This window comes from Amblyomma americanum, chromosome 6 (assembly GCF_052857255.1).
Source record: "Amblyomma americanum isolate KBUSLIRL-KWMA chromosome 6, ASM5285725v1, whole genome shotgun sequence".
Lineage (NCBI taxonomy): Eukaryota > Metazoa > Arthropoda > Arachnida > Ixodida > Ixodidae > Amblyomma > Amblyomma americanum.
The window spans coordinates 58,400,350-58,425,786 of record NC_135502.1 but is presented as its reverse complement, the minus strand read 5'-3'; the positions used below and the strand labels follow the sequence as shown (position 1 = coordinate 58,425,786).

The 25,437-nt window shown below is 50.4% G+C and overlaps 1 protein-coding gene across 2 annotated transcripts in view; it reads right to left on the bottom strand.

The window, feature by feature from the left end:
- Positions 1 to 4,125: 4,125 nt before the first annotated feature.
- LOC144093539 (neuronal acetylcholine receptor subunit alpha-10-like) overlaps positions 4,126 to 25,437 on the bottom strand; it is a 284,484-nt gene continuing 263,172 nt past the window's right edge. For both annotated transcript variants that reach the window (XM_077627065.1, XM_077627064.1), the window contains 7 exons: positions 19,578 to 19,622; positions 17,626 to 17,735; positions 15,526 to 15,709; positions 12,702 to 13,146; positions 11,478 to 11,665; positions 7,663 to 7,929; positions 4,126 to 4,315 (listed from right to left, as the gene is read on the bottom strand). In XM_077627065.1, the coding sequence (XP_077483191.1) occupies positions 4,136 to 4,315; positions 7,663 to 7,929; positions 11,478 to 11,665; positions 12,702 to 13,146; positions 15,526 to 15,709; positions 17,626 to 17,735; positions 19,578 to 19,622 (1,419 nt within the window). In that variant the 3' untranslated portion in view covers positions 4,126 to 4,135. The remainder of the gene's footprint in view (positions 4,316 to 7,662; positions 7,930 to 11,477; positions 11,666 to 12,701; positions 13,147 to 15,525; positions 15,710 to 17,625; positions 17,736 to 19,577; positions 19,623 to 25,437) is intronic.

The window sequence follows — 25,437 nt, the reverse complement described above, 5'->3', positions numbered from 1 at the left end:
AACCTCATAGCTGATGTGCAAACGATTTGAGGCTACTGGTCATATTTATTCAGTGGCGCCAAGACTGGCTTTATACAACATCTAGAGACGCCTGGAACCCTTTCCGTGTATTTTTTGCCGAAGGCTATGGATTTCATCCTCGGAATATCTGGGCAACATGCACAGCGGCTCAAAACTCTTTAGGCCACATGGCTTGCTTTTGCGCAATACAGTGCAACAGTTACGCAGCACCAGAAGTTTTTAAGGGCGAGGACGATGGTTCTTACAATGACCGATATGTAGGGGTTCAAAAGTGGGGGGGGGGGCTAGTGTTAGTCAGACTCAGTCAGACCCAAAAATCCCTATTTCAGGCCCTTTCCTCCTGCAGTTTGGAAAAAAGTGAGAGAATTTAGGTTCTTAAAATTATCTGAAACTTCATAAATATTCCATTTTCGCCAAACTGTACTAAAATTTTCCGCCTGTAACATCCCAGGAAGGGGACGGGGGGAGCTGAGGCGGCCACAAGTACTCCACTACACAGCTGAAATGCAAACCATGTGGCGTGAAGATTTTGGGCATTGGTTGTATGAAGGATTTTTTAAATGTTCCTAGTAAGACAAAACTCTATCACCACATGTCCTTTGTAGCTTGTGTTTGTGAAAAGTGCGACGGGAAGTGCGCAGTGATAACAACGAGGACATACATACGGAGGCATCACTGAGTGCGTATGTGCACGTGCAGCTGAGTGAGGTGCCACCATATTTACAACGTGCAATTCCTCTCGGTTATTTCAGCTCGGTGACCGAAAAAGAACATTATGCTCCAAGCTCATTAGCAAACTCACTGGTGCATACATTTGAGAGTGCTGAAAAGAAAAGAAGGAAAGAAAGAAAGGGTACTGCAGCTACTTCGATTGATTCCCATTTTCCATGCTGCCTCGTTTCACATAGGAACTGCGACCACATCGGGCCAAGCCGCGGTGTCACAAAAACGCAACGTCGATTACTAACCCTACGGGGCACACCTAAGCTGTGAAATGAATGCACGAGGGAAAAACGCACGACACTCGACAACAAACACGGGGCGAAAGTAAAAAGGTCGACGTAATTCCGAGATTTAGCACGAAAACACAAGAACACCAACGGAACATTTCTTTTTTTTTTTCAATGACTCGATGGACCCGTATGGGGAGCGCACACACATCTCGATTCACTCGTCGCTGAAGGCGGTTATCTCCAGGGGCGCACCAACACTGAGCACAACATACTTGTCCTCGAGCGCTTGCAAGAGCCACAAGTCGTCTGAGGCAGTGGTGAGCAAGTACGGTGTGAATAAAGACGCGCTTGTTGCGGGCAAAGCGCCTGTCACTGACGGGGATAAAGGAGCGACAGAAAAACGTGCCTGCACTTATGATAGTACACTCTAAACAGAAAGCAGTAAAAAAGGGAGTAAACCGTTCAATACACTCTAATCACAAATACGCTTATATGGGAGTACACCACCGCATGTGCGCTGGAGGAGTTTACTCCCTTTTTCCTCCTTGCTGTTTGGAGTGCAGAGCGCACTATTTTACAAAAGTGTGTGCGCTGCGCAGCTTACTCCCCTATTACTCCCACATGGGCGTATTCATGTTTAGAGCATATCAGCGTCACTCAGTCATATTTCTTTTGTTCAACCATGGATGAGCTATTTCTGCGACATACAACGGTGAGATGACAGAGTGAGGAGATCGGAGTGACGCAGCTCATTTGGGGCCTGTTGTCTAATGGCTGCTCTTTGTGAATATAATGAGATGCCCGACAGTTGCGCTCTTTCGGCGTCTGCGGGACTGACGACTGGTTCAGAGAGACAAGGGTGCGTTATAAAAAAGAGCAAAATGTACACGGCGAATAAATACCTTGTGTGCGTTCATTGACGCTACGTCAAGTGATGGCATCGACAGCCATGCATGGCTCAGGTTTGGGCACACATTCCGGGTTGACGAGAGGACCGGAGACAGAACAGTTGAGACCGTTTTTCAGAAACGTACGAACTTGCTCTTTGGAAACTTCAAGCAGGTACAAAAGCTGCTTTGTGTTGGCGCTGTATGTATATAAAAAAGGAAAACCTACTGTGTATTATCGAAGAAGCACTTTGCGCCCGGGGGACGTCGAGCCTCGCTTAATAACGTCGGCTCCAGTTTTTCTTTTTCCTCGCAAGAAATAACGACCACCAGATCATCTAGCGCAGTGAGCTGCCGTATTGGTCTGCGATAATGAAATGCAGCCATAGGACGACTCGGATGCTGATGACTTCAGTCTGAGCACAGCCAGGGAAACGGAACATTTAGTGGATTTGGAAGCAGTACTTCCCTGGCAACCAGCGTCCAGAAGAGTAATCCTGTATCAATCACATGACCACAAATGAACACAGCTGTTTGAAAAATTTCGCTGCATCTCTCGTTCAACCAAGAGTTATATCAGTCAGTTGTAAATCGCAAGGAATGACTGCATTCGCTGAGAGAAACTGGTCGGACTGCGCATGTGCAGAACGAAATTTCGATGCACATTTTCGATTCGCACTCTTCTTTCGGCACGCGCCAAGATTTCTGCTTCGTTATAACCTTACTGAAGTTTTCTATACCGACCCTGTCCGCTGAAGTAGGACTCCTGAGAGCGAAGTGTGGTCTCTAGAAGCAGAGCAATTTTCAGTTTAGTTTTCATTCATCACAGAGTTCTAAAGCCTCGAAATTTGCCATTTGTTTCCATGCAGCAAAATTGCCAGAAACTTCCAGACACGTGAGCGAGCCTCAAGTACACGAACTTGCATTTGAGCAGTCGCATCCTCCGAAAAACCTGTATGTCTTTTAAATCGAAATGCATGAAAGGTGCAACGAGTGCCCCGGCTTTTCAGGTTTTTCATATTTTTGTGCCCTTCGATCACGAAGCAAGTTGCAAAAAAAAAAAAAAAGAGCGCCTTCTAGCTTCTTTTGACAAAGACGTCATCGTTACAGCTAGGGGCAAATGAAATCGTCATCTATGCAGCCAGACCGAAACCACATTTTTTTTTGTCAAAGATACCAAAGACGAATAATCCTGTCGTGCACAATCAAAACACTCTGTCTCACCAATTTGCGTGCAGTGGCGTTAAAGCCGAGAGTCGCGGCTCAGGCCCGTTTCACATGCTGCGACTGGACCGAAAATATCCGGTGCAGTCGGTGAGGCCGCAGTGCGATTTTCGGTCACTGCTTTCACATGCGACACCGACACAACGAATTCGGTCAGAGGAACAGGCAAGGTTCCTTGATGTTTGCATAGACAACCCATTATTAAACGCGACAGAAACATCACACAGAATGTGTTGATGGTTTTATGACCAGCGTATTTTTAGATGCAAGGCATTATTCCGTATGTTTTGATTAGAATAAACACTTTTGTTTCCACCGCGGTAACAGTACCCACGTGACCGCACGTTGCACGCCGTCTCGGCGCTCCCCAATGGTCAATCGCAGAGCGAACACACCGACGCTGCGACTGAATTCCAACCGGACAGAACTCGATCGCGAGCTGTCTGCGACTAGACCGATGGCTCTCCCCAGTCGCAGACCGACAGAATTCGCAGTGTCGCAGGCGAAAATCGCATGCATGTGAAACGGGCCTCAGCCAATCAGAGGAGAAAACATGTTAAACCACCGTACGTGTTGTTCTACAGGCGCGTACGACAAGTGGAAATTTTCTCGTCTCCCGTAGTCTCAAAAAGACGCAGTGCAGAAATTTTCTCAAAATCTGTTTCTAAAAATCGTCGCTGGCACAAGAAACCAACTGCCTAACTTGGTGCAGGCGTAAATGCAACGAGTCCAATTCCGCGCAAACTTTTGCTGCTCGTACTGCACGAAATGGGTGAGACGGAGTTTCAGTTCTCACTTTCCACTCAACCGGCGCAACGAGCCCCGGTTTCTGAAGCTCGTTCCAGATAGGTTCTGCACACTGCGAGACTAGTACACAGTTTCTCGCAGTATAGCCGAAGGTAGAGCCCCTGCCCCCACTCCGCGGCCGTCCACGGCGCAGAAGAAGGCGGCGGATGGTGCGCACAGCAGTCGACACCGCAGCACGGCGCAGACGACACGTCGCAGCGCGACCACGGCGCAGCAGAGACGCTCTCGTGGCGCCGGCAGCGGTCAGGGGGGACTCGCGGAGGAGAACAGCACGATGCAGGTGGCCACGGCGATGGAGAGGATGAAGGCGGCCAGCAGGAAGCGGTCGCACACCACGGCCACCTGATGCCACTCACCGCGCACCGCGTCCCGCCGGTCGCGCTCGGCCACGCGAAGCTCGTTCTTCTCGATCGTCTGGTACACCTGCGCCACAAGAGCAGCACAGCACTGTGAACAAGGTGATGAAGCGCGAGCCTTGGAGCACCTGCTTTACAGCGGTAGCCGTTGGTATGTCGTTCTCAGGCACCGCGTTGGTCCCTGTCCGCAATGTGAGCTTCGCGGAGGGGCCGCTATGAGCGCGCTTCAGTAGTACCGGCAACCGGAAGCGTGTCTCACGGTGGTGGACTGGATCACGCCAACCCCTCACTGGCAGAGGCTGTTCCGTCAGGGAGGGACGCTAATGCTAACGCATACTCCGCTGCATCGGTCACATCGGTCGTCTATAAATATTCTCTTTCCCTCTCTGTCTCTATCGCTACCTCTCTCTCTCTAACTCTCTTTCTCTCTGTCTTCCTCTCTCTCTCTTTCTTTTACTGTAGTGTGGGTTCGCCCATACCCATGGTCCAGACATGGCAGTAATTAAATTACGGCAATAGATTTGTGCAATTCAATTACTTTTTGGTCAGATGTTTAAGGGAATCCCCCAAGGTAGAGTAGCCATATGGCTGCGCTTGGGTGGATGCGAATCAATTACTTTTTCCAGTATTTCTTAACGTAATGAATTACTTAATGGCAGTAATTTCATTGCAAAATTTGCTAATAACTTTCTAAATTACTTTTTGCTAAAATGAAAAGCTATTTCTGTCAACAGAGCCTTCGTTTCTCTCTCCAGTAGTCCAGCTGGAAAGTAGAAGTGACGCGCGCCTAGCTTAGGCCAGTGTAAGCAAGTATAGAGAAATGACCTTGCATCCGACGCCACCGGTGTCCTCCACTTTCCAGGTAGGCAGGAGTGTACGTGTCGCACAATAAGATTTACTGCTGTGCTTCGGTCGTCGGAGGGGCACGTGGCGTAATTTGGAGTTAAAAACGAGTCATGCACTCCTATGGTGACGTCGGCCGAGGATATTTCTATTGCCATCCCAACAGCGGTGCCCGGTTGCGCTCGTCGCCACGGGGCACGCGGGGAAAGGAGGAAACGTGCATGGCGCATTACATTCCCGTGTGGAGGCTGCCGCGGTCAGTTCCTATAGTACCCGATTCAGAGGTTTCAAACAGTGCAGACATCTCCGGGTAGCAAGGCGCTGTGTCGCGGTTCGTTCGTGGCTTTAGCGTAGTGAAAGCGACGATTGTTTGGCCGCACACATGCCTTCTTTGTTTTGTTTGCATTTTTTATCTTTGCTATGGCCCCAGCCACAATAAAAAGCAGGGGGGGGGGGGGGGGGGCGTAGTAGTTGGCTGGGACTACAGTGCCTTGATGCTAGAGCTGCCAGCGCCGCGCCGCCCTAGCTGGGACGGAGCTTAGCGGGAAGATCAAATAGATCAAATAATGTGCACGTCCCGCACTTTGGTAGAGAGATACTCAGACTCTCTAAGCTGGACGATATGACCCAGTGTTCAGCGGGTCAGTCATTTTTAGATTTTGCTATTATCGACTAGCTACCTGCCAGCCCATCGCACCGACTGGCGTTGACTCTAGAGACACCGCCGTGAACAAGAAACCGTTGCAGCACCCACGAGTGAAGCGGACGTGGAATCCTTTCAAATAAACAGGGTGCTACTGTGCGACAGGTCCAGCGATTAACTTCCCCACTGTATGAAGAGAGAAGTCAGCTACTTTAGGATTTTTCAGTGGTACCCAACACCGAGAAAGCTTTTCACGTTCAACACTGGGCTGCTCTCATGCTGCGTCAGCAGAGCTGCTATTGAGCACGGGAAAGGCTCCTTCACTCAAAGAGCGCGAAATTTTTTGCGCCCGTTTTGAAGCCAACTTGCTCCTGCGGTGCAAAAAATAAAGAAATCTGGAATGCTTATAAGAGCTGTGACTTGAGTAGTTGTTTGTATGCTGGAAAAGTGAGAATGAATTCAAAAGTATACTGCATCATTTCAAGCATGCAATTGTAATGTAAAGACATAAAATTTTGTGAGCAGAGATTGATAACGTATTTAGTTATTTTTGTGATATTTAAGGAAGTAATTACTAATGTAATTACTTTACAAAAGTGATTTTTCCATGTGAGCTATGGTCGAGATGCCGAAGAATGTTGCTCATTACCGCAGTGATAGCCTTGACTAAGTCGTCTTTAGTGTGCCATGCATGCATATACGCGAGAAAAAACGTCGTAACTATTCTTCACGAGTCGAAACCGCGCGGTTGTAATAAGGCCTGGGCATGAGTTCATTCTACTGAGGAGTCACTACAGCCTCCACTCGTATTGCTGTCGGTACTCTAGACAGGGGTGTTCTGGAAAAAAAAAGAAAGGCAACGACACAGAATAAAAGGTGGCAGGCAGAACGAAAAAAAATTGGCAGTGGCTTAACTTGGCTAACCCTGGAATTCAGCGAAAAGCAAGGACGCTTGCTAAGCATCTGGGGCTCGTCCATGGCAGCTGCGCTACACGCTCGCGACAGCCGTTGTATATATGATCACGCGACCACGCGGCTACGACGACGTGGTATGGTCTTAAGACACCCCCCATCGGATGTCATCACGTGGCTTCAGATCATCCCATCGGATGTTCTAAGGTCAAAGGTCAACTCAAGGTCAGAGGTCAACTAAAGGTAAAAGGTCAAGGCCAGGGGTCAAGAGTTCGACACCATAACTGCACCACATACAGTCATATATGGCTAACGTGGGTGGGCTGAAGGTCATTCAAGGTCATTGTCCGGCCTACGCAACGACTGCTTTACCTAGCGTGGTGAAGCTTTTCACTTCAAAACTCAGCGACTGCGCTCTCCATGTCCGCTACTGGCAACAGTTAAAGCTTCGCCAGTATACGAAAGCCGTGCATGTCGACGTGGTGTGTGCTCTTCAGTGCCGAATGGAATCGCGGGGGCAACAGTGCGCGCATTGTTGCGTTGCAAGACACTGCTGGCCTGTGGGCCCGCGAGTTCCGGAAACTGTTTGTGCCGCGAACGCTCCGGCCTACCCTCGGCGCCGCAGGGTGCCGGCCTCGTCGGAGACGCGGGGCTCATGTTCGGCCGAAGACGCACCCCTCTCGGACTTGACATGTTTGTGAGGGTCGCGAAGCGCAGCTCTTCCCCACTCCTCTCGCGTCGGAACTCGGGCTGGTCTGGATTCGGCCACCAAGGACGCTTCCTTCCTGAAGCCCGCAGCTTGGTCACGTGACCACGCCGTTCGAAAACGCGACCGTCAACGGACAAAGGGAGTCTTCCTCCGGCAGCGGAAGACAGCAGCTGCTCGGGGAGCCAGTCTGTACCTTCCAAGGGCCTGGGGCCCGGTTTTCTTCTTGTGGGCTAAGATCTCTAAATAAAAGACCCAATTTCTAACCTTCACCGAGTCCGCAGCCCGTACCTCGCAACAGCATATATACCTTGGCGAGCACCCGCAGGAACTGCTTCTCGAACTCGTCCGAGGAACCGTCGACCGCGGGGCCAGGGACCGGCGGCGGCGGCACCCCGCCGCCCAGCATGCCTCCGAGGCCGGCGCAGAACTCCTTGCGGTGGCGGAGCCGCGGCGAGAAGTTGTACCTCTCGATGTGGTCCAGCTCCAGCTTGTCCGAGTCCAGGGACGGACTCGGCGGCTGCAGCCGCGAAGACTTGCTCGAGTCGCGCGACGAATCGTGCCGCTGGTGGTGGTTCTGCGGTTAGGACAGCTTCCGTTTAATCAGTGCGCATGCGTGTCGCGTGCACAGGAGAGAGAGAGAGAGACAGAGAAAAAGAGAGAGAGTGTGTGTTTGGCTGGGTTTATGGGGTTTAACGTCCCAAAGCGACTCAGGCTACGAGGGACGCCGTATTGTAGAGGGCTCCGGATAATTGAGACCACCTGGGGTTCTTTATTGTGCACTGACATCGCACAGTACATGGGCCTTTAGCATTTCGCCTCCATCGAAATTCGACCGCCGCGGCCGGGGTCGAATTCGCGTCTTTCGGGTCAGCAGCCGAACATACCATGGCAGCTGATATTAGTAACGTGTTTGATGCCACTCCAAATGGGAATGATGGAGCATCGCGCTCAAAAGTATTCGTAAAGCCGTAAGCCATGCAGTGCACATCACTCAAAAGCACACCCTTGCTATGTCGCTCTTGAAAAAGGGAAGAACAATGAGCTTCATTAATACAGTCTGCATCATTATAGCTGCGCCGTTAGTGCGCACCCAAAGGCGTGTACAGCGTCCCCAGGTGCGCATCGTCGCTGAATCCGGAGCAGCTCAAGGGGAGCAGAATCTTTGTCTTGAAACAGCCATGACTTGGCTGGTGACGGTCATTTATATGTATGCTGAAAGGAAGGAAACCTCAGGAGAGGCCCTCGCTACCAAAGCTGCACGCAAAAAAGTGTGCCGGAATCCACGTGTTTTCGCACGGTCTACTGGGAGTCTTTGGCCGACGGCGCAGCCCATGCAGTAACGTTGGGTGCAGCGGCGGCGTCTGCTGCATTGTCTGCTGCGAATGCGCGATCGCGGAGACGGCGGCCAACTATAGACGGGGTAGCCCTCCTGCCCGGTTTAAAAAAAAAAAATGTGACGTATCGACCTCTCTTGAATTCTTTCCTTCCTCCATGCTTAACTGTAATATGAAAGAATGCTTGGGCACTATAGCAACCGTACTGACTGTTGAATAGATGAATTAAAATAATTGATGAATGGAGGAACATCTGCGCTTTATTCTCGAGTAACACGGCGAACCAACTATGGCCCAGACTGGAGCGCTTTTGTAAGGCGCGCCGCAGTTGAATGCTCCGGGTTTATTCTGACCACCTCGCGTTTTTGACAGGAATGGATAACAACTAGGTTGAATAACGAGGAGTAATTGAAGAACAGTGCAACCGGCTGCAGTAAGAAAGCGCGCGGATTTCTCTCGAGAGAGGCTCACAATGCATGCATAATCACTTGTTAGAGATAATGCGGCCTATTAATTTCCAGAAACCGCAAATGCTGCAGATGGTCTATGAGGGTACAATCTCGAAGGAGTAAAGCTGACACAGCCTTTTTATGAAGGGCTGCACCATACGGCTTGGCCGGCGCCTATGCATTCCTGTCGAGATTTGGTGCTGTGGCTAGTCTTTTCTACAGCTGCCTCGATTTAATTGTGTTCATGGAAACATGAGAATAGGCGGCGAGTGCTAGGGCTTCGTGTTCGATAATGCACAAGGAGCATGAAACAATGATGAAGGAGAAGATTCCCTGGCGGCAGAGGAAAGCTCGTGGCCAGAAGTTAATGGACCTTGAAATAAGGCTTCTGCCCCCATACCTTCTCCCGCCACCTTCTCCATGCTTCTGCCCTCCTTATCCCCTCTCCCCCTGTGAACCAGCCTTTATGGCGACTGCTTTGTGATTCTGATATAACGTCTCGCTTTTTTGCTAAAGCACTATTTCACGAACAAAACTGAAACACCCAAGGTATGTGTGAAGCCTCAGCCAGCAGCGGAGGCCATGCGCAGCTCACTCTCCGCGCGCGGCTAACGATAAGATCTTGCATGCGGTTGCCTTTGAGGCCGCGGCTAACGATAAGATCTTGCATGCGGTTGCCTTTGAGGCGGTGTTGCCTCAAGGGCTTGCACATGTTCTACTCGGTTTACTACAACCTTTGTCCGTAAAGTTTCGAGACTGATCTAATTTATTCTCTGGAAATTATTCCGCAAAACAAATGTCGGTGCGTATGTGTAGCGCCATTTTTTCGGGCTAACCTGAGCTATTTATGTTAATTCTGTGGCAGCGCTAGATGGCACTACATGTAGAAAAATACGTTGTCACTAGTCGTCTGCGCATTCTACTGTGAGTGAATATGGAGAGATGGACGTCTTGCTCGAACCGCGTGTAAACATAAAATTATGCGTGAAGCTTTGCAAGACAACCACACAGACGTATGAGCTCCTTCGTGACGCTTACGGCAACGAGACATAATCGCGGGCGCGAGTTTTCGAGTGGCACAAGAGGTTTGTTTTGGGGAGAACGTCGTTGGAAGACGACACAAGGCAGGGGCGCTATTCAAACTCGCGGAATAAAAACAACGTGGCTCAGATCAGAGAAATCGTACAGCAAGACCGCATCATTACAATTCGCATGCTATCAGATGCTCTCGACATTAGTAAGACAACATGCCGCCAGATTTTGCGTGAGAACTTAGGGAAACGAAAGCTGAATTCTAGACTTGTGCAGCACTCCATTACACAGGACCAGAAGGACACGCGGGCATCAGTGAGCGCTGATTTACTCTCTGAGGCAGAGAAGGATGCTTCATTCGTCGACAGCATCTTTGCTGAAGACGAAACAGCATCGCGTTTTCAATATGATCCTCAAACAAAGAGGCAGAGCGCCGAATGGCTCTCCACAAGCTCTCCGACGTCGAGAAAGGTGCGGTGACAAAAGACCAAAACAAAGACGATGCTGACAGTTTTTTTCGATGCCAAAGGTGTCATACACCACGAGTTTGTCTCGCAAGGGCAAACGGTGAATCAGGAGTTTTATATCCGCGTGCTCCAACACATTCGTGATGCAATGCGACGCCATCGTCCTGACTTATGGGCATCCGGACAATGTAGCCTTCTCCACGATAACGCAAAGCCGCGCACTGCTCTCAGCGTGAAAAAATTTCTCGTAAAGCACAACATTACTGTACTTCCCCATCCGCCATACTCGCCTGACCTCTCCCCATGCGATTTTTTCCTGCTTCCTCGCGTGAAGAGAGCCCTAAAAGGTCGCTGGATGGAGAGCGTGGAGGCCATTCAAGACGCCACTACAAGGGAGCTGACAGCCCTGCCAAAAGGAGCGTTTTCCGACTGTTTCCAGGACCTCAAGAAGCGTTGGAAGCTGTGTATAGACTGCAAGGGAGACTGTTTCGAAGGGGTGCTGCACAAATTATTTCAATGTTAAGTGCATTTTTTTTAATGGACTCAGTCTCGGAACTTTACGGACAAAGGTTGCACTAAGAAGAAGAAATGGGCTTGTACAGGGCAGGTAATGCGAAGGCGAGATAACCGATGGTCGTTAAAGTGTAACGGACCGGATTCCTGGAGGAGGAAAGCGTAGCAGGGGGAGGCAGAAAGTGAGGTGGGCAGATGAGATGAAGAAGTTTGCGGGGATAGGGTATTCGCAGCTGGAACAGGACAGTGTTAATTGGAGAGATACAGGAGATGTCTTTGTCCTGCAGTGGGCGTAGTTATGCTAAATATTATATTGTGCACGCGTACCTTTCGCTCGTCCGAGCTGGGGGCGCAGCAGCCCAGCAGCAGCAGCCGGGCCAGGAAGCCCAGCACGAGCCTGCGCAGTCCCCTGGGCACCTCAGCGCCGCGGGCTCCCCGGTGGTGGAGGCTGAGCGTCACCACGCTCAGCGCCGTCGTGCACGCCACCACGCACGTGCTCAGGCCGTAGTACACGCCTGCGACGCGGTGCCGCCGTGAACCTTTGCAGCATCACTAAGTTTTCTTGTTCTCCACATATTACAAGGAAGTGCTGATAAGTCATCTGAATACTTTGCCGACGTGGTTAGTAATAGATCCATTATAAAATTTTCTTCTTGAAAATAACTCTCTCGAGCTGCAGTACTTTCTAAGATACGTTAATGAACTTCGTGTTGTTCTCTTTAAAAAAAAAATAATAAAAACTGCCGTTGGAGTGAGTACAGAATGTTCGATGCTTGTTTTAAGTAACATGAAATGATATAACGTGATATTCCAAGCTTTGACGAAATATATAAAGTTGGTGCCCGTAAATGATATAGCGAAATATTACCAATATTGTGTTGCTGTAGAAATGAGCAAAATAGTCAATGATGAGCGCCGCATGCACGCTCTCCTCATGAAATTTACCGTGTTGAGCTGGCAGCATCAGCAGGGAGATCAAGAAGCAGACGGCATCATATAGTCAAAGCAGAAATAACTTTTCACAGATCCCGTACCAGTGAACGATTGCTCCGCAGACTGCAATCACGCTGGAGCAATGGGACCAGTGTTGTAGCTAAGAATTTATAAAACAGCAAATGTTTATCACTGCGCAATGCTATTTAACCTGGCATGAAGACGGGGTTTGTCTCGTACGACGAAATAACAGTGGCGGCGAAGTCTGCCTATTTCTCAAGCTTCACCGCTCGCGTGGCGCTTTAATGCTCAGTGAGGGCTTCACTATAGTACTGTGCGAAATGATGGCTAGAGGAAGTGAACATCCCTATCTCAGCACGGAAGTTCAATGCGACGGCTTTCACACCCTAATGGGACGATAATGGCGAATTTTTGGATTTCGGCTGACACTATCGACTTTAAAATTGGTTTCTAATACTTGCTGCCCACAGTTTACAAGCCGCGCGAGCTTCCCAGTTGACAGGAAACGCGAAACAGGAGTTTCTCGTAGCCCTTCGTAGTCTCGTCAGCGGCTGCAGTGCCGCAGAGACAGGGTGCGTCAGAGGCTCGGCCACTCACTGAGCAGTGGCACGGAGGCGGCCGGCGGCAGGCTGTCTCGCACCACGACCAGGAAGACGGCCAGGCAGAGCAGAGTGTTGATGCCCAGCGTCACCTTCTCTCCCGACTCGCAGGGCACCAGGAAGCCCAGCAGCGCCAGCGCGTTCACCACCACGCACGGGAGCACCAGGTGCAGCAGCTGCGAGCCCGGCCGCCGCCGCAGCCGGAGGGTGTACGTGACGCCCCGGTAGGGAGGCGACGCCGCAGAGCCGCCGACGCCATCGCCGCTGTCCTCGCCGGCCGCCGTGGCGGTGGAGGGCGCCGTCGAAGAGGAGGCGGCGGCGAGCGGGGCGCCGTCGGGCGCCGGGTGCGCCTGGGTCGAGACGGTCATCTCGAGCAGTTCGAACTCCCCGTGCCTGAGAAAGCGGCCCAGGCCGTCCGTGGTCTGCGCTGGCTCCAGTTCCACCTGCGGGACAGGAACACCCCGCCGGGAAACCTAGTTGCTGCCGGGTTACCTGATTACGAGGCGAAACTGGAGAACTACACGCATAGGAAGGTCTCGTTTCCCAGATTTCCCTACTTCCTTTCCCTTATGCCCTTCCCTTACCTCTTCACCTTCTCTCTATATACGTGACGCCATCTGACAAGAGGGAGAGGGTGCATAATAAACACATTTCTCCGTCTTCCAATTGCGACAGCACTCAGCAGTTACTTCGCCGGGCTACGAGCCTGTCTGTATTTGTTATAGATCTGGTCTGGACCGGTTCCAGGACTACCACATGAGTGAGATAAACCCCAATGGCCGTCATTCGGGCACCTACAAGCTCGGCAGCACTCGAGCAGTCATTTTTCAGGGCTTCGAGCCCGTACGCCAATATTGCACCATCATGATGATCATCATCTTGACCAACTTTATTAAAAATCGGCCCTTCTCGGACTAGAATACAAGAGACAGAGGTACTTACAGCATAAATTAAATGTCTCAGATGACAATGCCGGTGGTCTCGTAAAACTGGTTGTGAGGATAGGAAAGGCGCATCAACTGTCTCAGTCTCCTGACACCTCAGTCACGTCGTGAGGGACCCGATGAAGGGCAGAGCGGAAAAATGACGGGACTACAAGATATCTGATGCGACAACTGCGTGAAAGGCGTTGAATGCACCCTCGATGATTACTTCGATACTTGTACTCAACTGTGTGCTTTTATTCTAAGTAATAATAATAATTGTTTTTTTGGGGGGGAAAGGAAATGGCGCAGTATCTGTCTCATATATCGTTGGACACCTGAACCGCGCCGTAAGGGAAGGGATAAAGGAGGGAGTGAAAGAAAAAAGGAAGAAGAGGTGCCGTAGTGGAGGGCTCCGGAATAATTTATTCTATAATATATATAATTGGTTTTTTGGGGAAAGGAAATGGCGCAGTATCTGTCTCATATATCTTTGGACACCTGAACCGCGCCGTAAGGGAAGGGATAAAGGAGGGAGTGAACGAAGAAAGGAAGAATAGGTGCCGTAGTGGAGGGCTCCGGAATAATTTCGACCACCTGGGGATCTTTAACGTGCACTGACATCGCACAGCACACGGGCGCCTTAGCGTTTTTCCTCCATAAAAACGCAGCCGCCGCGGTCGGGCTCGAACCCGGGAACTCCGGATCAGTAGTCGAGCGCCCTAACCACTGAGCCACCGCGGCGGGGATTTATTCTAAGCCGAAAATTGGTTTTGAAGAAAGGAAAGGCGCAGTAACTGTCTCACTTCTCGTGCGGTGAAGGAGGGGAGGAAGGTGGAGTGAAAGAGAGAAAGAGGCGCCGTAGTGAAGGGCTCAGCAATAACGTCAACCACCAGTGAATCTTTATCGTGCACTAACATTGCATAAGAACATTGCACAGCACACGGGGACCTTTAGCATTTGGCCTCCATCGAAACGCGGCAGCCGCGGGGTGGTGGTGAAAACATTTATTATGTAATCATATAGAGAGAGGTGTTGGGGGTTGTGACCTGAAGGGTCATGCCCTTACAACCCCTAGGTGGGAGGCCTAGTCAGGCACCCCACTGGCGGATGCCGCAGCCAGGGCGCGCTGCTTCAAGACCCTTTGGGCCTCGAGGGTGCAGCAGCCGGATAGGGTCGCCTCCCAGTCCTCTCGGGTGGGGTTTGGATAGGGGGCAGGGATGGGTCCTGTTGGCAGGCCAACACCATGCGGTACGTGTCAGTCAGGCACTTCCCTACAGTGCGAGCACCATTCGTGCCGGGTTTGAACCCGCTTACTCGTGCCCAGCAGGCGAGCTGCCTAACCACAGAGCCACCTCGGTGGGTCGCGGCCCATGTGGAGGGTGGTGGATGGGGATTTGTGAGAGAGTGAAGTGCGACGGAGCCCTGAAAGATATAGTGTTCTAAGTTTACGTACGGGGGCTGGCTTGAGTTATGTACGCACGAAAGCAACACCATTCGGCAACATTGTCTTTTCTCAAAGGGTGAACGCGGCTTGAGGTCACGAGCCCGTTGTTGAACAGAAAATAGCGGGGAAAGAGGTGTAAGTACGGGTAAAGAGTCCTCGTGAAAGACATACAGCCCAACGAGTTTGCTTCTGGGCCATGCAGCACGGCTTGTTTCTTTTCCCATTTCTTTCTCAAGTCGGCGTGTTTGCTGGCCACAGTGGCGCCACTTTCGTGCTATGAATTATTGCACCAGCTTAGCCTGAACTCGGTTTTGTATTTCGCCTTCGTTCCACTGCCGCGAAAGGTCACAAGTATGGACTACCGACCGTACCAGCCTGACAAAGTATACGTCACGCCGACGCGCTGTGCATTTTGGAAGCGTGCACGGCTGGCGCCTTTGGGGAGTACTCGCCTGCTGCGCGTCGTACGTCCAGGAGACGAACTGCAGCTGGCAGAGGTGCACGTCGAAAGGGAAGTAGTGCAGGTCGAGGCGGCAGGCGCTGGACAGCACAGCCTGCACCGGGAACAGCACCTCGCCCGTCCACCGGACGATCACATTGCTGCCCAGCTGGCCCGCGTGGTAGTCCCCCCGGGCGCTGCGATGCAAGCGTGAGCACAACAGTCGCTGGGAACTCGAGGTCGGAGGGTGCCACGCGCTTAAAATCATCTCGGAACAAACCATTCCATGGAGAAAGAAGGCTGAAGGAAAGGCCGTGACACTGTTATCACCAGATGGCTGATTATTTGAAGGTCACACCATTAGCACCTCCCACAATCATCATCATCCCGGTAACGTCAACTAGAGGACAGAGGTCGCTCCCATCGCTATCCAATCAGTTTGGTCCTGCGCTAAAAGGCGGCTACCGTCACCGTTCTTTCTGACTTCCCCATCTGCATGCATGCCTTAATTGTCCCAAACTCTATGCTAATCTGGAACATTCCCTATTTTGCTCCCCCGTTGCCGTTCAATCATCCCATAACTCATACCCCTCTCCCCACATATCCAACGCTGTGCCGGACAGGAAGAGTCCGAGAAAGCTGCCTGACGCTGTGTTTGGTTAGGGCCCCTTCAAGTAAGGACAATGCACTGACAGCAGCTAATGACCAGTTCCGGTTGGACTTGCGCGGTTATTCCTTCTTGGGAGGTTGTGGATTCATTGCCTCTGATCAGGCCACAGCGATCAGTTGTATAAGCTCATGGAGACTATGAGTTTCTAGTGCACGACCTTCGCTCCCAGCGTCCAAGTTCGGGATGCTTATGTTAACATTCTCTTCATTGCGTACGGAGATTCTTTTGAAGGAGACAGCCTCGCGTGGAATGCCCTGGAGGAGCACCTTGCGAGGGCGCAAATTAGTTTTTTTTTACTTGTATGAATAAATGATACGACGTTCAGACTCATGTTACTCGAAGAACAGATTGCGAGGGCCTAAGTGCAATAGGTGCAAGTAATGACAAATAAGATAAAGAAAGGCAACACAGTTTTCCAATGAACGACGCTGTCTTTGAGCCGTTTGGTTCCGGACCTGGGTAAGCTGGCTAAGTTTCGACGTGGGTGAAAAGTACTGAGAGTAGCGCTTCGTGATTTAGACGGGCGTCGAATGCATCCACCGCCGGTATAACAGGGGCTTCCGTATTAACTAATCATGCAGTAGTCATGCAGTAGAAAGCTTGGAGCACAGCTGTCTGCCATAGCGTAATGTTTAGAACATTACTTTATTTTACTTCTAGAGATACCTATTCGACAAAAGACGACGGAATTTTAATCTGCGCTTATTAGCAAAGTGTTTCAATGTAGTCGTTTTTTTTTTTCAGAGCTGGATACTCTGCTTAGAGTTTAAGGGAAGGAAGGGTCTCCGCTCATCGAACCAAGGGCCTAATCCTGGGCTTTCAAGGCGCATGAGTGCAGTTGCGATAGCCTCGCTGCACTCTCGTATAGAAATATAATTGTTGAAGCGGTTGGTGCGTAATTCTCTAAAGGCACGTCTGTGCTTAACTAACTAACTAACTAACTAACTAACTAACTAACTAACTAACTAACTAACTAACTAACTAACTAACTAACTAACTAACTAACTAACTAACTAACTAACTAACTAACTAACTAACTAACTAACTAACTAACTAACTAACTAACTAACTAACTAACTAACTAACTAACTAACTAACTAACTAACTAACTAACTAACTAACTAACTAACTAACTAACCGACTGAATAACTAACCAACCAGTTAAATATGCAACAAATTAATACTCGTACTGCTTCACTGATTCACGTAGTAGTAGAATAGAGAACAATGCGCTATTGCATTTGTATTGATACTTGAGACTAAGGTCCTTAGATCAGCTTTGCTTTTTTAGAAAAGCTCATGAAGGGACTTTACTTGAGACAGCAGCCAGTCTCTGGGTAATGTCAAGTGAAAGTCAAGTGAAAGGTAACTGACATGCTCACGCACACAGGCTCTTCAAAGCAACCGCGCGGGCGAAAAAAAAACCTCATTGAGTCGTCCTACTTGTTGTAAAGGACCAGGTCCGGCTTCCAGACTTGCGCAGATGGGATGCGCAGAACGCCTATGCCGCCGAAGTCCGATGCGTTCCACTTGAGGTGAGCGTCCGTCCAGCGCTGCGAGCAACGAGACCGCACGCGTGAAAAGCGCCCACTGCACTCTCGCAACGATGAAGGCAGCGAAGGCGGTTAACTTCACGCCATGAGCGCTCATTCGAGCCGCGAGGGACAAGCGTGCCGGTAACGGCAAGGTTGAAGAGAACGCCTCTTGAGCGTTCAACCAACGATCACTTGAATAAGCACGAGTGACAAGTGCACTTTTTTTTCTTTTCCTTTCCAAATAATTTTCTCCTGGAAGAGTAACACTCATAACATATTTCCAACTAGCCCGGGCAGAAATAGCAAAAACTTATTCCTTCTGTGCAAGCCATTTCGCATTTCAACTAAACCTGCACTGCTCTTATAGCCAACGGTAGAAACTGTGCAGCGCCACACATATGTAAATTCGTGCGGTGAGAGCTGGCACAATAACAGATGCTTAACTAGCGATATTTGTGACTTGCATAGTTAACACCAGTAACAATCAGCGGCTTTTATTACTATTCCACCTCTGCTTCGGTGTTAATTCGGGATGCAGTGCAATCTCGTAGCACTGATACAAGCACTGCTTTAAACTTTTCGGCTCATGGTAGCAACGCAAAGAAAACACGGAGTAGACGTGAGTGAGGTCGTAGACAAATTGACGTCAATATGAACGACATTTCCTTTCTCGTGCAAATGCGTGGATTTGAGGAAGGGTTGACGATTAAGAGTGACCTCACGCAACCACATTTACTACATTGTGATTCGTTCTATTAGACTACACTTTACTTCACTATACTGCCTTGTGTAATGTTTTTCGGTAAGCACTGCACTGTACTTCGCTACACTACATTGCAATCTATTTTATTGCTGTTTAACGTCACCATGAAAAAATTTGGAATGCTGAAGTATATTTTACAGTTCTTCGCTGCTACTGACCAATGTTATACATTCGGCCACAGTAGATTATAATGTATTTCACTTTAGTCTAGTACTTCCATAACATTATTTTCTGTATTAAACAATATGGTTTGCCCTAGTTCGCTACTACCGCCCGATGTAAAATACTGGGCCACGGTACAATGCCCTTGGCTACACTGCGTCATTATGCATTCTGTCGTGTTTAAATATTGTCGCAACACAATTAGAAAATTTATCCTAAAATTTTGCCTTCTACTACACAGCCTGCCTGCGCCGAATTGCACTGAACATCGTACTGCATTATAATGCATTTTACGGTACTTCACTGTTCCAGTAACACAATTTGCCGCGCAGCGGAGAGCCGCGCGAATACCGCTCTGGGATAGGGAGCTTAATTTTTCCCCTTGTATATTATAAGTAAGTTGCACAAACTTGTCAGGTGCGCTGCATTCAAGCTCTAAACACTTTCCGCATTAGTCCTCGGCTCCACATTTCGTCCCATTCACCCCCCCCCCCCCTTCCCTTCGTCTGCGTCCACGGTACGCGTTTTTTCTAATCGTATACGCTGTGAGGCTTAAAAATGAGTCATAAATTACCTCCCGCGTCACTTAACTTCCACTGCGAACGAGAACCGGTAAACACATTTTTTACATCCTATACAACGCTATAATAACGCGGGCTTGCGCTCGAATCTAAGCATAAAAAAAAAAGGAGGCAGGAAGATTGGGAAACGAAGTACCCCTCGACTCGCAAGAAAAGGATCCGCGGAGCCCGAACGGACGGAGTCTCTAAAACGCACCCGCGCACGCGAAGTTTCCATCTGCGAACTCGCTTTGCCATTTAGCAGCATTCGTGTGGCATACTGCGGCGCGCGCGCGATGAGCAGGGCGGACAAGAAGAGCTAGAAAGATAGAGAGTGAAAGAAAGACAGAGACAAACGTAGGCGTATAAACCAACCTGCATCAGCCTGCAGTTCGTCGAGATTGTCTGGCTTTTCTCGTCCTGAAAGAGAGAAGCAAGAATGAGAGAGAGAGAGAGAGAGAGAGAGATAGAAAGCGTGCGAAACGGGGGGGGGGGGGGGAACGAGGGGGGGGGGTGAGAAACGACTGGTGGAGCCATTCTAAACGTACAGTTAACAATCGAAGCGCTTCGTCACGAAAATTACGCCCGATAACCAGCTCCCCTTTTCGAGCTTCATTCCAGACCATTCACTGCCGTCTCTAATTTACCGCACCGCGCGATTCCCCTTCCAGAAGAGGCTGTACGAAAGGACGATAACGGGGGAAAAAAATGGGGAAACGAAGGCACATGATATAGAAGAGAACGCGCTGGAGGGGGCATGCATTCCCGCACGGGCGGAGAATCGCGTTCCGTTTAATTACACATTCGGGCGCACGCGCGCTCCCACGCGGACGAACGGGAGCACCTCAGACAGATGAAGCACGTGCGGGGCGACGCTCTCTTCGATGCGCACCCATAAAGAGCTGCGGTTCAGGAAAGCGCGCGCGCCTATAATTAGCCGCATATCGATGGCGGCGGTCAAAATAACGGGGAATACGCGAAACAGACACTCCCCTCTCGGGAGTCGACGAGAGAAGTGTGGGGAGAGGGAGAGAAGCCAAGAGCGCCTGTTCGCGTGATCAAGTGGCATGCATCCATGCCGCGGGAGAGAGAGAGAGAGAAAAAAGAAGGAAAAAGAGATAACGAAACGAAGAAAAAAAAGCGCGGACCACTGACGCTTTTGTGCGAAGCGCAGCAAAGAGCCTCCGACGCACTCGAAAAGCGCGCAGTATGTTACGCCCCCGCAGAATACCCTTACACATACACCTGGAATTGCGGGCGCGCTTGCCTCACAGTTTTCTCGTTAGTCCGCCTGTGTCGCCACTGCTGCGCGCTCAGCAGGGAGCAGGCTCTCTCACTATACCCTTCGAGTTCCTTCGGCGCACGCCGCTTATTTATTATTATTATTACTATTACTTTTTTGCGGGTTCACTTCTTTGTACACTTTCCAACCGTTTCCTTCTGCCGCGCAGAAGCCGGCCGGCATCGAGGAGCGTTCATTAGGCGCGCGACGCGCACGCGCGTTTTACCCTCGCAGAGAAGCCGCGCTAGCATCAGCAGTGGGAGCGAGCAAAGGAAATAGGGAGGAATGGGGAAAAGATGGCGTCACCTCTCCCTCCTCGTCCCCGACATTCAGCAAGAAAAACGACGCCCGGTTGCGGCACTGAGCGCGCGCGCGATCCCGTTCTCCGTACATACGCGCCTGAGCTCCTTGCTCTTGGCGCTGTGGTATATATATATATATATATATATATATATATATATATATATATATATATATATATATATATATATATATATATATATATATATATATATATATATATATATATATATATTTTGTAGTGTGGTAATCTTCATCGATATAACCACTGACATGCGTCGCGTGCTGCCGCTCTCAAGGACGAAGAAGTTGTTCTGCCCGGAGCTTGCGAACTGCAGGGCGGCCGAACACTTCTGCAAAATTCTTTTTAAATGCAGACCAAGATGGCAGGTCTGCCTCATGGTTGCGAAACCAGAGGTTCGCCACGTCAGTCAGATAAAAGATTACATTGCTTAGCTTGATAGCGTCGTCCCATCTGTTGTAGCTACTGACGCGCTCATATGCCGCCAACCAATCGTCGACGTCCTGGTCGGCTGTGCCACTGAAGAAGCACGGATCACGCTGCCGTAGAGCTCCAGAACACAGCACGGTGGTTGGGAGGGGCGACGATGTCGTGGCAGTGTCATCCGGCATGCTGGAAGCAGAGGGTAACGTGCGGCTTCTTAGTTCCAGGGTGGACGGGAACGTACCCAGCAGCACCTGCACCTGCGGTCCTCCAGATCGAAGATGGCCTTAGTGCAATGTACGTCTCAAATCCATTTTCGTGCCCGTCCGTCCTGCTACGCGGCGAGTGTCTCGGTCGTATTGAAGAACTTGATCCCGCGCTTGTAAATACTCTTCCTGCAACGCCTACTTCATTAGACGTTAATGTGCTCAGCTCTTGCGATACAGCGACCGCTTCGACACCACCCGATGTTCTTCAACAAGCTATTGACGCAGATCTCCCACCCGCACAACGCTATCAACTCGCTGCTCTTCTACAGAACTTCACTTCTGCCTTCGACCTTCCTCACACTGCTCTGGGTCGCACGTCTATCGTTACGCACGCAATCGACACTGGTACAAACGCACCTTTACGACAGCGTCCTTATCGCGTGTCGGCCTCTGAGCGCCAAGTCATTGCTGACAACGTGGACGACATGCTTCGCCGGGGCGTCATACAGCCATCTAACAGTCCATGGGCTTCTCCGGTTGTTTTGGTCACCAAGAAAGATGGTTCCATCCGGTTTTGCGTCGATTACCGTAGGCTTAACAAAATCACGCGCAAAGATGTCTATCCTTTGCCGCGAATCGACGACGCCTTGGACTGTTTACAGGGAGCCGAGTATTTCTCCTCTTTGGATTTGCGCTCCGGCTACTGGCAGGTACCGATGGCTGATAATGACCGCTCGAAAACTGCCTTTATAACACCGGATGGATTATACGAGTTCAACGTTATGCCCTTTGGCCTCTGCAATGCCCCGGCTACTTTCGAGCGCCTGATGGACACTGTTCTTCGTGGACTCAAGTGGCAGACCTGTCTTTGTTATCTGGACGACATCGTAGTTTTTTCTGCCGACTTTTCTTCTCACCTTCTCCGCCTAAAGGATGTCCTCACGTGTCTCGCCGGCGCTGGGCTTCAGTTGAATTTGAAGAAGTGCCACTTTGCCGCTCGGAAACTCACAATTTTAGGCCACGTAGTTTCTAAGGACGGCATTCTTCCCGACCCCACCAAACTTCGCGCAGTTGCAGAGTTCCCGAAGCCAACCTCCCTGAAGCAGCTTCGGAGCTTTATCGGCCTCTGCTCCTACTTTCGACGTTTCATCTTGAACTTCGCCTCTATCATCGCTCCTCTGACCCAGCTCCTTGCCGGCAGCTCCGACCTTTCCGCCTGGACTCCAGCCTGCGATAAAGCCTTTGACACTTTACGCCGCCTTTTGGTTTCGCCGCCCATTCTACGCCACTTTGATCCGGCTGCGCCTACGGAGATCCACACTGATGCCAGCGGTATTGGGCTTGGTGCCGTCCTTACCCAACGTAAGCCTGGTTACAGCGAGTATGTTGTGGCATACGCCAGCCGAACATTGACAAAGGCAGAATCTAATTATTCAGTCACAGAAAGGGAATGTTTGGCCATTATTTGGGCTATCGGAAAATTTCGTCCTTATGTGTATGGTCGACCGTTTTACGTTGTGACCGATCACCACGCTTTGTGCTGGCTTGCCTCTCTGAAAGACCCATCCGGTCGCCTTGCTCGCTGGGCTCTTCGTCTCCAGGAGTTTGACATTCATGTCATTTATCGATCAGGGCTGAAGCATACGGACGCGGATGCTCTTTCCCGCTCGCCATTGCCTAGAGATAATTCGTCTGACCACGTCTGTGCCTACGATATGTCGACTCTTACAACTATCGACATGGCTACCGAGCAGCGGAATGACCCCTGGATCAATGCACTTTTGAATTTTCTCTCAAGTCCTACTCCCGGTCATTCCTCCAAAGCGCTCGTCCGCCAAGCACACCACTTCTCCATTCGTGACGGTCTTCTCTATCGCCGCAATTATTTGCTTGATGGACGGAAGTGGCTTCTAGTCATCCCGCGTCATCTCCGCGCCGACATTTGTGCTGCGTACCATGGTGACCCACAATGTGCTCACGGTGGCGTATTGAAAACCTACACACGCCTACGTCTGCGATTTTACTGGCGTGGAATGTACCGCTTCGTAAGACATTTCGTGCGCGCTTGCGAATCTTGTCAACGCCGAAAAACTCCTCAGAAGTCCTCTGTTTCGTTGCAGCCGTTACCCTGCCCTGCTCGTCCGTTTGACCGCGTTGGCATAGATCTCTATGGCCCTCTTCCGACTACTCCTGCTGGAAACCGGTGGATTATTGTGGCAGTAGACCATCTGACTCGCTACACTGAAACATCACCGTTACCCTCTGCCTCTGCAAGAGACGTTGCTTTGTTCATTCTCAACAACTTGATTCTTCGCCACGGGACTCCGAAGGAACTGCTCAGTGACCGCGGACGCGTTTTCTTGTGCGACGCTCTCGAGGCCCTACTGAAAGAATGTCGCATCATTCATCGCACCGCTACTTCTTACCACCCTCAGACGAATGGCCTGACAGAACGCTTCAACCGTACTCTGAGTGACATGCTGGCCATGTACGTCAACGACGCTCATTCCAACTGGGACCACGTTCTTCCCTTCGTAACCTACGCGTACAACACTGCGATACAGACCACCACTGGATTCTCTCCCTTTTTTCTTCTTTACGGGCGCGAGCCAACCTGCACAATGGACGCGCTTTTTCCCTACCGCCCTGATGTTTCTGAATCGACGCCACTCTCGGACGCCGCCCAGTATGCAGAAGAATGCCGTCAGCTCGCTCGTTCGCTCACAAAGGAAAATCAATGGCAACAAAAACACCATCGTGACACTGGTGAGGCGCCTTCATATGCGCCCAACTCCCTGGTGTGGCTCTGGGTTCCTGCCACAACCGCCGGCCTGTCAAAGAAGCTTCTTGCTCGGTATCACGGTCCATACCGAGTGCTTCAAAAAACATCTCCTGTGAACTACGTAGTTGAGCCCGTTACGCCATCTGCGGACTTGCGTCGCCGTGGACGCGAAATAGTTCATGTGGACCGAATCAAGCCCTACTACGATCCGTCTGTCCTTTCGGCACCATGAGTCGCCAGGATGGCTCCTTCTCTGCCCGGGGGGGAAACTGTAGTGTGGTAATCTTCATCGATATAACCACTGACATGCGTCGCGTGCTGCCGCTCTCAAGGACGAAGAAGTTGTTCGCTGCCTTGCTCTTTCGCCACGCCTGACGCTTCGCTGCGAGTCTCCCCTGAGCGGCTGGAATCATCTGGGTTCACCGAATAAACACACCCCTACAATATATATATATATATATATATATATATATATATATATATATATATATATATATATATATATATATATGCACACGTAAAGTACATACCCGGATAAGGGCGTTTGCGGCCAGGTATGTAACTCGTGGCGGCGCATGCCCGCCTGCCGGGAAACGATGAATTATTGAGGAAGCGCTTCTTGTTTCGCGCTCCCCTTCTGTGTTCCACTGTCCCCTTTCTCGTCAGATCTCTCCTTTATATGGTTTTATTTACTTCACTGGCATATGCTGTTCTGTCCCGAATCGCCTCCGTGACTGCACGAGGTAAACCCAAGCGCTTGTCTGCGAGTTCACCTCTATTTTATTCCCTCGCCTTCCCCCATTCCCCCACGCTCTCTATGACTCCAACTCTGCCGCCCGCCACTGAATTTAAGCCTTTATTCTCAGAAACGACGTAGTGCCAGCCGCTGACACTGCGAAGAACGAAAGCGTGGTTGCATTTATCTATACTACTCTCTGTATATATCTTCGCCGTCCGGATGTTCCTTTCGCATCGCTCATTGCCTTTATTGTTTTTTTTTTCAATTTTCTCGCCTGCCCATGCAAAGCGGACGAGGTCCCGCTCTTTATAACGATAACCCTCGATATTCAGTTTGTTCGGGAAGAACATTTGTGGGCGATCAATTTTTCACAAGAACGTAGTCTTGGGGGAGCACGCGTATAAATACGACCCTCCGCACTCTGACGTTCAGCACGTGCCGACCCTCCTCTCTGCAAAGGTCTCGCATTCTTTTTTTT